At 41.6% G+C, this 15,842-nt stretch overlaps 1 protein-coding gene across 20 annotated transcripts in view; it reads left to right on the top strand.

Moving 5' to 3' along the window:
• The window catches only part of KALRN (kalirin RhoGEF kinase), a 687,608-nt gene that overhangs the window by 299,809 nt on the left and 371,957 nt on the right, over positions 1-15,842 (top strand). For all 20 annotated transcript variants that reach the window (XM_054551360.2, XM_054551365.2, XM_054551362.2 and 17 more), the window contains exon 10: positions 14,808-14,930. In XM_054551360.2, the coding sequence (XP_054407335.2) occupies positions 14,808-14,930 (123 nt within the window). The remainder of the gene's footprint in view (positions 1-14,807; positions 14,931-15,842) is intronic.

The raw sequence follows: 15,842 nt of genomic DNA, 5'->3' as shown, positions 1-15,842 counted from the left end.
GTTCCCTTCACAGGTGTCATTAGAGGGGCCTCTGGTGCTGGGTGCCTGAAGTAGTCAGGCAGAGTGGAGGAAGAGTTGAGCATTCTTATCACTGACTGTGACACTCTCTGAATAGGGGGATAGTCACTGTGCAATCAGTCCCAGGAACAGATGGGCCTTCGAGCATGTCCCCACTTCTTGGACTGCCATAACTCCCCTTGCAGAGTCCTCTTCTGACTGGAGCATCAATTGAGTTATCAGAGGCAACACCTCAGTCCCAGGAGAAATGGGCACTACTGATGTGCTGGCTGCAGTTCTGAAGCCCTTGTGGGGCCTGCTGGGAGTGGAGAAGCAAGTGAATCAGTTGCCTACTCCTGCCATCTGGAGCTATCCTGATAAATATATCACTCCTGAGCACAGGAGAGCACAGGAGGCAGTCTATGATTGAGACAGAGTGAGGTACCAGCCTCTGAAGGCACAAAGGAGAGGCGTTGCTATTTCAGTGAACTCTCCATTACTCTCAGAGATGATCTGGGCCATGAATTGTGCAATATCCATGGTGTCCTCTTTACCCTCTTGCTGATTTTATAGCTGTTGTCCTGGAGAGCTGCAGAGGGGCTGCAAGGAGGGTGTGTGAAAGGCCTCCCCAAGGGGAGGGTGGCATTCCAGACTCCAACTATCAGGGAACTGCTGTAATCTGACTTTTCTGTGGCCACTCTAAACTAAAGCTAAGAAAAAGTATAAAACCACACCTGTGGTTGTTCTGCATCATGCTTTTAAAAATGAGAGCCTTTCTGAAATTAAGACCCTGTCAGTTCATCACTTTCTTGTTTGTAAATCCATGAGCATGAAATCTTTTTCCATTTATTTGTGTCCTCTTGTTTCCTTCAGCAGTGGTTTGTAGTTGTCCTTGAAGAGGTCCTTCACACCCCTTGTAGTTTTATACGTAGGTATTTTATTCTCTTTGTAGCAATTGTGAGTGGGATTTCACTCATGATTTGGCTCTCTATTATTGGTTTATAAGAATGCGTGTGATTTTTGCACATTCCAGAATTGTGCAAAAAATCAATTGCATTGATTTTGTATCTTGAGACTTTGCTGAAGTTGCTTATCAGCTTAAGATTTTGGGCCGAGATGTTGGGGTTTTCTAAATGTACAATCATGTCATCTGCAAACAAAGACAATTTGACTTCCTCTTTTCCTATTTGAATACCCTTTATTTTTTTCTCTTGCCTGATTGCCCTGGCCAGAACTTCCAATACTATGCTGAATAAGAGTGGTGAGAGAGGTCATCTTTGTCTTGTGCCGATTTTCAACGGGAATGCTTCTAGCTTTTGCCCAGTCAGTATGATATTGGCTGTGGGTTTGTCATAAATAGCTTTTATTATTTTGAGATACCTAGTTTATTGAGAGTTTTTAGCATGAAGGGGTGTTGAATTTTATCAAAGGCCTTTTCTGCCTCTATTGAGATATCATGTGGTTTTTGTCATTGATTCTGTTTATGTGATGGATTATGTTTATTGATTTGCGTATGTTGAACCAGCCTTGCATCCCAGGGATGGAGCTGACTTGATCATGGTGGATAAGCTTTTGGATGTGCTGCTGGATTTGTTTGGCCAGTATTTTATTGAGGATTTTTGCATCGATGTTCATCAGGGATATTGGCCTGAAATTTTCTTTTTTTGTTGTGTTTCCAACAGGTTTTGGTATCAGGATGATGCTGGCCTCATAAAATAAGTTAGGGAGGAGTCCCTCTTTTTCTATTGTTTGGAATAGTTTCGGAAGGAATGATATCAGCTCCTCTTTGTATCTCTGGTAGAATTCAGCTGTGAATCCATCTGGTCCTGGACATTTTTTGGTTGGTAGACTATTAATTACTGCCTCAATTTGAGAACTTGTTATTGGTCTATTCAGGGATTCAACTTCTTTAGTCTTGGGAGGGTGTATGTGTTCAGGAATTTATCCATTTCTTCTAGATTTTCTAGTTTATTTGCATAGAGGTATTTATAGTATTCTCTGATAATAGTTTATATTTCTGTGGGATCAGTGGTAGTATCCCCTTTATCATTTTTTATTGTGTCTATTTGATTCTTCTCTCTTTTTTTCTTTATTAGTCTGGCTAGTGATCTATCTATTTTGTTAATCTTTTCAAAAATCAGCTCCTGGATTCACTGATTTTTTGAAGGGTTTTTCATGTCTTGATCTCCTTCAGTTCTTCTCTGATCTTAGTTATTTCTTGTCTTCTGCTAGCTTTTGAATTTGTTTGCTCTTGCTTCTCTAGTTCTTTTAATTGTGATGTTACAGTGTCAATTTTAGATCTTTCCCGCTTTCTCCTGTGGGCATTTAGTGCTATAAATTTCCCTCTGAACACTGCTTTAGCTGTGTCCCAGAGATTCTGGTACGTTGTGTCTTTGTTCTCATTGGTTTCAAAGAACTTCTTTATTTCTGCCTTAATTTCATTATTTACCCAGTAGTCATTCAGGAGCAGGTTGCTCAGTTCCCATGTAGTTGTGTGGTTTTGAGTGAGCTTCTTAATCCTGAGTTCTAATTTGATTGGACTGTTGTCTGAGAGACTGCTTGTTATTATTTCTGTTCTTTTGCATTTGCTGAGGAGTGTTTTACTTCCAATTATGTGGTCAATTTTAGAATAAGTGCAATGTGGTCCTGAGAAGAATGTATATTCTGTTGATTTGGGGTGGAGAGATGTGTAGATGTCTATTAGGTCCACTTGGTCCAGAGCTGAGTTCAAGTCATGGATATCCTTGTTAATTTTCTGTCTTGTTGATCTGTCTAATATTTATAGTGGGGTGTTAAAGTCTCCCACTATTATTGTGTGGGAGTCTAACTCTCTTTGTAGGTCTCTGCGAACTTGCTTTATGAATCTGGGTGCTCCTGTATTGGATGCAAGGAAACCCAATGCACCTTTTGTTTTTTATTCTCCCCTAACTCTTCTGTCTTCCATGTATGTAAAAGGGCTACTTCCAGGCCTAGATACACCTGAATTGTGGTGAGAAGAACAAGAGATCACTAGATTCTTGCTCTTTCTGGGAGATTCAAATTTCATTCTATCTTTTCTCAGCTAGACCAACTGTTTTCAGAGTATCCCCTGCAGGCAGGCCACCTTGTTCCACCTCCCCTTCTTCCTCACTCTCCATTTTTTGCAAGAATGAGTCTATCTGATAGCAAATCCTAGACAGACCACACTCTTTGGTAGAACAGTAGGTAGGATCTGCAAATAAAACACAAACACAGGAATAATCTCCACTGATTGTTTAAATCAAATAATTCCATGTTTTTGTCTTTTAGTGTGACTATAACCCTCCCACCCCCAACTTCTATTTTTTAATTATAAAGTAATTTAGTTTTCTGTAACAAATACAAAATATATCAGTTGACAGAGGCTGAGCATGGTGGCTCACACCTGTAATCCCAGCACTTTGAGAGGCTGAGGCAGGAGGATCACTTGAGGTCACGAGTTCAAGAGCAGCCTGGCCAACATGGTGAAACCCCATCTCTACTAAAAATACAAAAATTATACAGGTGTGGTGGCACGCACCTGTAGTCCCATCTACTCAGAAGGCAGAGGCAGGAGAATTGCTTGAACCTGGGAGGCAGAGGTTGCAGTGAGCCAAGATCACGCTACTGCATTCCAGCCTGGGTGACAGAGTGAGACTCCATCTCAAAAAAGAAAAAAGAAAAAAGGAAAAAACACATCTATAAAGTGTTTTGGCACACCTTCTGTGTGCAAAGCCTTGTGCTAGAAGTTTGTGGTCTCTGCCTTTGAGAGTAGACACATACACCCAAGGATATATTAATGTCACGTAGCTATCTATGTTCAGAGCCAAAAACAACCAAACAACAATGAGCTTATTAGAGTCAGGGCAGAGAGTTCCCTCTTGTTGGGGTGTGCTTGCACCGGTCCTTGGAGCACAGGAAGGGGAGATGGGGGTAATGTTCTTGGGAAAGACCAGAAAGCAGAGAACTAAGTTATAGGCAGGGCACAAGGATGAGGAAGTCTAACTGGACACCTACTCCTGGCAGCGATAATGGGAGGTGAGGTTGGAAGGGCAGGGAGTGGTCTTGTTGGTGTAAGTAGGTCAGTGACACATTTGAGGCTCCTCTGTCTTGTTTTTAAGCAGTATGGTCAGGTGAACTAGGGAAGGGCAGTGATGTCAGAATATATCTGGTTTGGTGATTTCCATTCTGAATTAATGAAAATTAACATTCATTTAAAGTCCATAGTTCCTGTACTACAAATAGATTGTACCCTCAGTTTTTCTGAAGCCTCAGGTGGAAAATTACAGCTTTTACTATGTCAGCAGTAGTTTGCCAAAGACTATCTCAAAGGAATTTGACTGTAGTTTTCTAAAAACTCCAAATAGTCACTCTTTTACTAGCTCCATTGACCATAGTCCCTTAATCATACTAAAACAGTTTGGTCATTGTATAATCCAGTCGACAGTTTTGCATAATAGAAGATGAGCACTTCAGGTTGCTCTCAGAAGGATTAGTTATTAAAAAAAAAAAAAGTGACCAGAATGATGTCAGGTCTAGAAACTGACTCTTCCTATAAGAAAGAAGGATTAAAACATCTAAAAAGGAAATGGTCAGGGCATATTCTGCACTTCATTAGATCAAGGAATGCACTCATGGGGGAACCATGTGTGCAACAGGTTACTTGATGGGTACATTGAGAAGGGGATTCAAATATCAGAGCGATGGTTGGATTCCAACCCTGAGATTTTGTTACTGGAATTAAATGTGCCTTTGGAAGTTATATTGTTCAAAGCTCAGGATTCATCACCTTTATGAGTAAATATGATTGAATATCTAATCTCTTCACTTGACTTTTGTTTAATCTTCCATCACTGTGAGTCAGATGATAGTTTTGTTCTCATCTTTCTGATGGGGAAATTAAGGCTTAGAAAGGTTAAGTACACTTGCCTAAGGTCATACAGCTAGTGGCAGATCAGGGATTGAATTCCAAGTTCACCTAATATCAAACTCCATCCTCTTAGCCTCTCTACTATGCCATATACCCTATGACGGGTGATGGGAATAAAAGACACAGATCATGCCCTTGAGTGGTTTATAATTTAGTGCTAGAGTATCACTGATCAAAGTGTCCTGATCAATTACTTTGTCCCACAGGATGAGACTTGCCTAACATCATATAGCTGCTGACAGCTGAGATTGATCCTCAAACTACCTGTCCAGGAAGATTCAAGAAGACAGTCCTACTCATACCCCAAAACCCTTTTCCATATGCTTTCTCTATAGCTATTTATTACTAACACAAATTTCCCCAAAACAGACACTACCCATTCTCATTTATTTTTCACAGTCATAATTATGTTAACTTAGCATTACTGATGCTATTCTTTGCAGCATATATCTTGAATAATATCCATCTGACCTTGGTCATAATTAACAGTTTTAAGGTTCTCAAATAAGTTTTTTGATGGTGATAATCTAATCAGTCAGATATTTTTCAAGTAGATAATAGGTGATTCTTTGGGCAGAGTGGATGCCCAGAAAGAGCACAAGGTTGAGACTCTGCTGAGCTGGTGCAGATCGAGAGGAAGGCTCCTGCTTGTCGGGGTTGCTTTCTGATTGAAATGAAGAGAGGGAGGAAAACATTCCCATCTGCCTTTTTAGTGTCCCTGATCTTAGAGGAAGCACTCCATCCCTTTCCCTGTGGTAGGAGGCTAGTACAGAAGACTATGGGTTCTAGTCCTCTCCATGTGTTCCCTACTCTCTGCAAGGCTGGGGAATGAGCTAGAGGCTTGCCTCTTGCATGCTCACACCCTTCCTGCCGGGAACCTCATGGGCTCCTAGTACCTCTTCTTCCTGGTTCCCCATTTCCCATACTATACCCCAGCCACTCTGTTCTCTGCCCTACTTTCCTTCTTGCCTCTCTTCCCTTCCGCACCATGGGCTTCTCCGTTGGTGTTTACTTTGATATTTATTTTGATTTTGTGAATGCAAACTCTGTCGTGACTGAAGAGTGGTACTTCCACAGTGAGCACCTGGGCACCTCATCTGGCAGGAGTAGGAGGCTGATGGGGCCTGGGGAGGCAGCGAGAAGTCTCTTGCCAAGAGATACTGAACCTCAGGGCTTTATTGATCCACAGCAATTTTTAACATGTTTAATGTCCTCAATTCCTTTTTTGTTGTTATATTAACAAGTGATAAGACAGTCACCATCTAGGGTACCTTTTTTATGACAGTCCCTATCCTTAGCATGCCCTTGATCTCAACATGCTAATTCTGGTGCCTTGAATACTAGGCTAAAGGATAAAGAACTCACACATGATTATTGATGAGATGCTGTTGAAGGATTCTGTGAAGAGGAGACATGTAATCAGAGTAGAGGTTTGAGGAAATCTAGTGCCAGTTTGGGGGCTGAGTTGGGCTGGGGGGAGACTGGAAACCATAGGCATGGTGTGTGGCCATAGAGCATGAATGAGGGTAATGGGCAAGTGTAGGTTTGGGAGCTTTTATGGGAAAAAAATCACTAAAAATTATTTTCCATTTGTTACAGAAAATGAAGGAGGCATCACATGTGAATATGTAACTATATTTTTCAAAGTGTGATCCTTGGACCCCTGCATTAAAATCATCTGGGCAGAGTGGAGGGCTTTTTAAAAACAGATTATCAGGCCCTGTTCTACATTTCTTGATTCAGAATTTGGGAATAAGGTGGAGCCTATAATTTAAAAAGAACCCCAGGTGATTCTTAAGGCATTCTGAAGTTCAAAACTGTTGGCAAGAGTTTGAAGCCTTAGTGTTAAAAAGTATAGTGCCTCCAGAAACAGACAGCAAGGTACCAGGCAGAGGAGGTTCTCTCAGAGAGGTGGGAGGACCCAGCCTCCGCTCTGCTGGGAGGGGATGGGTGCAGGTGGGCTGGGGCTGGAGAGGCCCAGGGTTAGGGGCAGCTGAGACTTTGGGTCTCTGGACCCTCAGCTGGCTTCCACCCAACTTCGGGTCTGCCAGGTGACAGGATTGCAGCTCTCAGTGGAAGCACAGTCCATACACCTGCTAATGAGTTTCTGCTGAGCCCTCTCAGAAGAATGATGGCTTCTCCTGCCATAGCAAGACATTTATTTTGATCATACTTGTTCCAAAGAAGGGACGCAAAATGAGTTGCTGGTAATTGGGCATTTCAAGTGGTGCCTGCGTGCTCTGCAGTTGCAGCCGATGGGGAGCTGGGTGGTACAGGCAGCCTAGGAGCTGCTCCCCTTCAGAACTGGTGCTCAGTGTGCTGTGTGAGGAGACAGAAATAATGATGTGGCAGACTTTCCTGAGTGCTTTTCACACTGTGTGTACTTGAACCTTTAACAGAACAAAATGTCTTGTAGATGCCTGATGGCATATAAATGATCCTTAATTTACATCAGAATAATGGCTTTCTAAATGTAGAGGGCTGAGGGCTGAGAGGTAGGAATTAAGAGAGGATAATTCTTTAGTTTACCTAAAACATCAAGCAACTTCTTGTTTTACCCCGTGGATCAAATTATGACACAAGCTGAATAACCTATTTCAAATAAGATGACTTATCAGAGAGAACCAGGTGAGGGATCAGAGAGGTGAGATTCTGATTCCACATATGTTTGCAAAACGTCTCCATTTCTTTTCATGGGTTTTGTTCTTCCCACTCAGGAAGTTTTCAAATTATATGTGTTATTCACTTACCCATTTATTCAGCAAATACTCTGAGGAGAACACAGCAGCAAATCAAATGAACCCCCTGTTTACATAGAGCTTACAGTCAGGGGGTGGAAATAAAACAACACCCAAACCAAGCAAGTATGCCATGTGTCATATGGCAATAGCTGGTGATGAGTGAGTGGAGAGCTGAATGAATGAGCAATGAGGACGTGTTTAAGAAGAGGTTCTGGGACTGGGCACTGTGGTTCACGCCTGTAATACTAGCACTTTGGGAGGCTGAGGCGAGCGGATTGCCTGATCTCAGGAGCTCAAGACCAGCCTGGGCAACATAGTAAAACCCTGTCTCTACTAAAATGCAATAAAATTAGCTGGGTATTGTGGTGTGTGCCTGTGGTCCTAGCTATTCAGGAAGCTAAGGCATGAGAATCACTTGAACCCAGTAGGTGGAGGTTGCAGTGAGCCAAGATTGTGCCATTATAATCCAGCCTGGGTGACAGAGTGAGACTCTGTCTCCAAAAAAAGAAGAAGAAGAGGTTCTGGCACATGGAATGGTACTTACAAAGTCCTTAAGACCAGAGTGGTTTCCCATGAGCTCAGATGCATTCATGGCCACTATACAGAGATTGTTTGTTAATAATTCTCTTCAAAAGAACATTTTCCAGCCGGGCGTGGTGGCTCACACCTGCAATCCCAGCACTTTGGGAGGCAAAGGCAGGTAGATCACCTGAGGTCAGGAGTTCAAGACCAGCCTGGCCAACATGGCAAAACCCCGTCTCTACTAAAAATACAAAAAATTACCCAGGCACGGTGGTGTGTACCTATAATCCCAGTTACTCAGGAGGCTGAGGCAGGAGAATTGCTTGAACCTGGGAGGCGGAGGCTGCAGTGAGCCAAGATCACGCTACTGCACTCCAGCTTGGGCAACAGAGAGAGACTTCATTTCAAAAACAAGAAAAAGCAAAAAGAAAAGAAAATAACATTTTCCCTTCTCCTTGGCAATTAGAAAAGACTGTCTCCTGTGCTGAAAGGCATTGCATCTTGATTGTATGCTGGTTGGAATAAACACAATTAGATGAGGAAGAAAGGAGGTGATTAGGGAATTATGCATAATGGCTGTTAGGTTAGCTTTCAAATCTAGTCAAGGATGTGAGCATCTCTTTTGGAAAAGACTGTTCTTGGAAAAGACTACTTTCTGGTTGAAAAGTCAAGACGGAGAAAAGAAGAAGATCTTTACAAGTTGTTACAAGACTGCCTGCCTGCTGTAGTGGCAAGGAGCCTGGGCTCACCTGCGTTGTTATCCCTAGTGATGGCATTCCTGAATGGGGTGGCAAAATTCCTCTCAAGACGAGCAGGGCAGGGACCTCGGCCACATGTGCACGTGGCAATTCATGGCTATAAACAGTCATTGTGTATCTTCCAAGTGCAAGATGCAGGCAAGGATGCTGTGTGGTAGAGGAGAGGGAAGGGTAGCATACAAATGGTGAAAAACCCAGACTCTTTACATCCCTCTAAGAACTAACTACCTGCCAAGTGGGGCAGTGGAGAAGGTGGAGATGCACAAAGAGAGAACTTTGAGTGCAGACTGAGATACAGTTACAGTGGGAGTGTAGAGCAGAAGATGTTCACTCCGAAGTTCTGCATTAGAGGGGTCAGTTTGAGTTCAGTTCAATTAAACATGTATTAAGCAACTACTCTGTGCTGAGTACCACACTCTGTCCTGGGAGTACAAAGAGGTTGGAGTCTAGGGTGAGAGACAGGCCTGTGGGCAATAATTGTAGTTTCAACAGAATAAGAGAAACACCCACTCCAGCCTGGATGGGTTATTAAGGAGTTAAGGCTTTCCATAGCCAATGATTTTGAGGCAGAGCTTAAAGGATAAGTAGGAGGTAGCCTGGAAAGTGGGTACACGAGAAGAAAGGATATGGAAAGTGAAGGGAAAAACAGAGCAAAACTTAGGAGATGAGAGGCAGCTTTTAGGGTGTTGGGGGATGAGGCAGGAACTCACTAGAGGTGGGGTTAAGAGTGGGTAGGGCCAGGCATAGGGGACTTTGTATGTCAAGGTAAGGGGCTGCTCAAAAAGTATACCCCGGTGAAAAGCCCTTTTGAGAATTCATGGGTTAATTTCATTTAAGTCTGAGGGTATGCCTTTATTTATTTATTTATTTATTTTTATTTGTATAAATATACGGAGTCCAAGTATAATTTTGTTATATACATAGATTGTGTAGTGGTAAAGTCAGAGCTTTTAGGATATCCATAACCCAAATAGCATATATTGTACTCATTAAGTAATTTCTCATCACCCACCCCCCTCTCCCTTTCCGGTGTCCATTGTCTAGCACTCCACACTCTGCATCCATGTGTATGCATTATTTATCTTCCACATATAAGTGAGAACATGTGATATTTGCCTTTCTGTACCTGACTTGTTTTACTGAAGATCATGGCCTCCAGTTCCATCCATGTTGCTGCAGAAGACATGATTTCATTCTTTTTTATGGCTGAATAGTATTCCATTGTTGATATATACCATATTTTCTTTATCCAGTCATCCACTGATGGACACTTAGGTTGAAGTTATGCTTTTAAAATGAATTTGGTATTCCTGTTTTATTATTGGGATTCAGCTAGATTAACAATTTATAATTTATTTTTAAGCCTTAGTGTATAAATTACTTCTTTGAAACTAAAGGCACATCTTTCGCAGAATCTGATTGACAACCATTATTGAGTACTATTTCCCATTCCAGTTCAGGGGCACAAATCACTGTCACTTATGCCCCTGAGTATCCCTTTCCATAGTCATTCTCAGAACAAGAGTATGAGCATGGAAAGGGAAAAAAATCTTAAGAAAAAAAATATGTTATGTCTGTGCTACCCCTCATAACTCATTCACTCCTGTACCAGTGACTAGTTCTACCTTCGGCTTAGTTATTCGAGACATGCCCCTGGGGGCCAGGCTTACCACCTGCCTCTCCATCTCCCCCATAGCCAATTACCAGGTCCTGGCAATTCTTTCCCCTAGCCTGTCTATCTATAGACACTGCCATTGGCCTTGCCTGGGTCACCATCACCTCTTGTCAGAATTTCTGCCTCTTGTTTTCCCTTCTCTACTCTTGCCTGCTCCAGTTTATCCTCCACAAAGCAGTCAGAGCAATATATATATATATATATATATATATATATATATATATATATATATACATATATTTGAGACAAGGTCTCACTCTATTGCCCAGGCTGGAATGGTGATATCACAGCTCACTTCAGCCTGGAACTCCTAGGCTCAGGGGATCCTCCCTCCTCAGCCTCCTGGGTAGCTGGGACTGCAGGTGTGCACCACCACGCCTGGCTATTTTTTTTGTATTTTTTGTAGAGACATGGTTTTGCCATGTTACTGAGGCTTGTCTCAAATTCCTGGGTTCAAGCAATCCACCTGCCTGTGCCTCCCAAAGGGACAGGATTACAGGCATGAGCCACTGCACCTAGTCAGTCAGAGCAATAATTTTTAACTGAAAATGAAAAGTGTCTTTATCCTCCTTGCAGCCCTGCAGTGGCTCTTAGGACGAACACTGGATTCCCCCATTCAGCACACCAGGGCTCACCACAATCTGATTCCTGCCTTTTCAGGGTCCATTTCCTACTTATCCCCTATGCAAGCCATGCTGGTCTTTTCAATTCCTAATTTGGTTAAATCCTACTCTCTCTCAGATCTCAGCTAAACCTCACTTCTCCTGAGAAACCTTCTGTGACTCCCCAGAGAAGATGCATTTGGCTGTTAACACTTCACCTTTGCAGTTAATGATGAATTGTGTGATTTAGTGTCTAGTGCTTGTTACCCCTATAGACTGAGTTCTCAGCATCAGGCCGTGCCTGCCTTGTTTACTGCTGCACCCCCACCTCCAGAGCTGCTCTAGTGCCTGGAACTGTGGCACAATAAGACTATTAAATAAATATCTGAATATGTGAATACTTATATACCCACACATGCTTCTCTGCTGCCTGACAAAAACAAAAAGATAAAACCTCCAAAGTTGGAAATGCTCAAATACCAATTCGGAGCCATCGATAGGTAAGAATGACTATCATGCTGTATACCCTGACTAGGATTGGTAATTGAGTATTTTAAATATGCCTTGTAGATGAAGAGAAATTATTCAGGAATAAGATTATAAGGAGTACCTTGATGGGTGCTTGTACTTAGGTAGGGTCCAGCATTTGACTAGAAAGTCAATTTATTCTTTAACCAGTGATGTTCGGATTCTGGGGCCTTGTTCATCTTAATGGAATGCACTAGAAACTGACAAATATCCAGAATCTCAAGCCACACATAAATTTATAGCATGTAATGTAATTGTCAGGCACTGCTGGTGTCTGCTCAGGAACATGTTTCTCTGCTGCGTAGGATCTGCATGGAAAGTCAGATTGTACTCCCGAGGTTGGAGGACATGGAATCAGGGTCCAGACAGTGTGTGGTCTAAACACGTGTATCAGGCAATGATGGCTCTAAATGAACTGTCTGAAACAAAATAGCCAGAAATTAGAATCTTTAACAATACTTCATATATTGACTATGTTTATCTAGCCTTAAGTACTTTTTCAGTCTGGATTACTAAAGTAATTTTGTTAACTTCCTAAATTATTTGCTTTTTGATTTGTTAAATTGATTCCTGCATAGCTCCTGAACTTTCATCGAAATTGCACATATTTTCCCTACAGCTTCAATTTTAATGGCAGAAATTGGACTAAATGATGGCACTAGAGCATCACAGAGCTATCAAAGTTATGTTAAAATGAAGTAAAAGCTTCTCAAATATGAAAGAAATAGGTTTTTAAGTGATGAAGGCATAGCCAATTAAGTAAAACTAAGTGTCACTAACTAAAAATAAATTGACATTTTAAAGAAAGCAAAGTAACTTAAAAAGGAAACAAATTGCCTTTAAAAAAATATTTAAAAGTTGTGAAATCATTTCTGGGGAGCACAAACACTGTATGTGGGTGAACTAGTAGATAAAAAATATTCCTCTTCAATTTGCTTCAGAATAACCAATTTTCTTAAAGCTAGAGATAAAAAATGAAATAAAACAAAACTCATGAAAACATTGCCAGACAAGCAGGTCATACTTAAGTGCTCAAAACTAAATTTAAAAAATTGTAGTCTGAAAAATCTGTTATAAATTCCAACACATTCATAAATGACCACTGGTAGTTCTTTTATATACAAAAAATTATCATCAAACCTCAATTTGTTTTCAAAAGGGATTGATGAAAGTTTATGTATTAAAATCCTAAAACTTTACTATACTTGGCATCTAATAGATGGGAAACTTTGTGACTACAAGTATTTGCCTTTGACCTTGCATGCTGAAGCTCATAACTTCCGTTACAGTACAGCATTGCAGAATTGTGAGATCTAATTGTGGCAAACCAAGTAAAAATACACTCTCCTGATTTTTTTGAAGTTTCACCGTAAGTAATTCTAGAGAAATATAAGCTCTTCTAAGAGAGGAACATGTAAAGTTCCTTTCAGTGCTGCCTTTCAGTGTTTGCAAAAGGTAAAAATCCAGCACTACCACAATTTCTTTTTAGGGCTGTGCCTCCAGAATACTTAAAATATGTATATTGCCAGAATAAATTATAAAGTGTTTAAAATCTCCATAGATAATGTTTAGACGAATTCATTTTTTATTTATAAAAAACCTTTTTTCTTCATCATGGTGGACAATTACTCCACCTGTCTTCATTAAGTGGATATTTGTTAAGCCTCATTTTTATATTCATATGTACCTTTCTCTGAACTAGCACAATCACGATGTGGGCTTTGTGATCCTGCCACCAAAGACTTTGAAAATCATACCTTGCACACTGCAGATAATAAAATATCCCAAATGTCAGAGAACTCCCATGCCTGCAGTCTATGGAATGATTTGGTTTTACCTCTGTTTGCTACAGGGCAATCCGTTTGAGACACAGGAATGAGTTAAACCATCCTTTTAAATAGACCTAGTTCATCTAAACCATTTTCCAGTAAGTTCTTCCAAAATCTGGAAAGGCTAGTACATCATTAATTAAATTTTTAGTTAATGGTTAATATTGCAGGCAGTGAATGGGCTCATTTGAGTTTTAGCAGGATCTATACTGTAATTCTGATTTAATTGTGGTCACCTGATTTACTGAGCACCAACTCTTCAGAGATCAAAAGATGATCTCTGGGATTCACACGTTTTTGTTAGGCCATCTGCAAGAGTGCAAAATGGGTATTAAAGGCTTTCGTCCTCCCTGCACGTCAAGGCATTTACTAAGGGATTTCCATCCTGCCTCTCAAGTGCCCCTCAGGAAAACTTATTTTCCACCCTTCTTAGCATCCCCTCTCTCTCACCCCTCTATTGCCCAGGCTTCTCTGTTCCAGTGTCTCTAAATATCAAGGAAACTGTCTTGAAGCCAAATCACTAGATCTTTAGCCTGGAAGAGCGTGAAGTCTCCACTACTTCCCAAGAAACTCAGATATTAAAGGACTTAGGGTGCAAACACTTTATTTGTTTGTTTGTTTGGTTGGTTGGTATCGATTGGAGGAGGGAGATGGAAAGAAGCCAGAGGGGGCTGTTTTCCTAGGGGTCAGATATCATGAGCATCCAACTGGGGACTGACTACCCTGGACTTTGCTTTCAAGATTAGGAAGGGGAGTCCCAGGAGCACAATGAGGCAGGATCCCCATGACTGGTCGCCATTGCTGTTTGTGTTCTTATGGCAGCGTGACGGATGAGTAATGAGGGCCAAGATACTGCCCAAACTGCTACTACCTAATTTCCTGCCAATATCTTTATGTGATTGGGTAGAAGTGGTGAGGGGGTTAAACTGTGCGTGATGGTCTGTGTAGCTTGTTTAAAATAATGAACTAAGAAAATGGAAAAAGTAATGGAAGGATAATATGGAGATCAAAAAGGGTAAGTTGAATTTAGGTAAGGATGGGACTATGATATTGCCAATGACAGTAATGAAATCCCATGGACTCACAGCAGATTGACTATTTCCATGGTCTGCTGCTTTACAATTGGGATGGGATATGGGGGTGGTTAGGACTCTAGCAGTTGCACATGTTGTCACCTGTCTTTCCTTCTGCTAGGAAGTCATTGTTGCTGTTATCCTTCTTTGACCAGGTATTGGACTGGATTGAAAACCATGGTGAGGCCTTTCTCAGCAAACACACTGGAGTTGGGAAGTCCTTACATCGAGCCCGGGCCCTGCAGAAAAGGCATGATGACTTTGAAGAGGTGGCTCAGGTGAGAAGCTGTGTGTGTGTGTGTGTGTGTGTGTGTCTAGATGAGAGAGACCAGGGCTGTGGCTTTGGTGTTTGGTGAGGCATGCTAGGTTGATAACCTGTGGCTGCTGGGCTGCCTTCCTGCCTGATGCAAGGAGTCCTTTGTCTGCTTTTGGATTCTAGGTGAGTGGTAAAATAGATGCCCACATTTATGGTCTTTCAAAAAAATCTTCCTGCTGGTGTGATCTGAAAATGCCTTGTCCACAAGGTGGTGCTGGCAGGAGGGAATGACATTATTAGATTCCTCATCACCCCAGGGCTACTGCTTATGATTGTCACTGCCAGTGAGTGAGAGCTAAAAATCAGTCCCAGCTCTATTTACAAAGCCAGATACCTTCCAGGACCTGGAGAAATAGGTGGCACCTACTCACCAACCATGTGCTCACAGGGCTGAATGTGCCCAGAGAATCTGCCTTGGTGTCATTTGTACAATATTTAAACTGCCATTTATATAATGTTCAGTCTTTTAGCTGAGCTGCACACCTGATCCAAAAAGGGTACCGTTTTTGAATTTATACAAAGATGTTATATGACAGGCCCTGACCATTTGTCTAATAGTATAATTGTTTCAAAGTGTTTTTGTTCAGAGCCTCCACCTCAAAAATATTATCCTAACTCTGTTATATTTCTGCATTGGGGAGTTTTCCAAATGGGTCCTGAAAATTTTCATTTTCGAGATGAAATACTGCTCTCCAGTTATTTTATCAGGTGTGATCAGCTGCCATGTAAAACAAAATAATGAGGAATAAGGCAGGAAGGGTGCCCATATGGGACAGAGGGGTGGGTGCTGCTGAAGTAGTGAGGATGACAGAGCTAGGTTTTGCCATATCACCGCTTTAGCCAGAGCTGACTTCGATCCCACCAGGCAGACAGC

Source organism: Pongo abelii, chromosome 2 (genome assembly GCF_028885655.2).
Source record: "Pongo abelii isolate AG06213 chromosome 2, NHGRI_mPonAbe1-v2.0_pri, whole genome shotgun sequence".
NCBI classification, from domain to species: Eukaryota; Metazoa; Chordata; class Mammalia; order Primates; family Hominidae; genus Pongo; species Pongo abelii.
The sequence above is the reverse complement of the archived record's forward strand: the minus strand, read 5'-3'. Positions and strand labels throughout refer to the sequence as shown.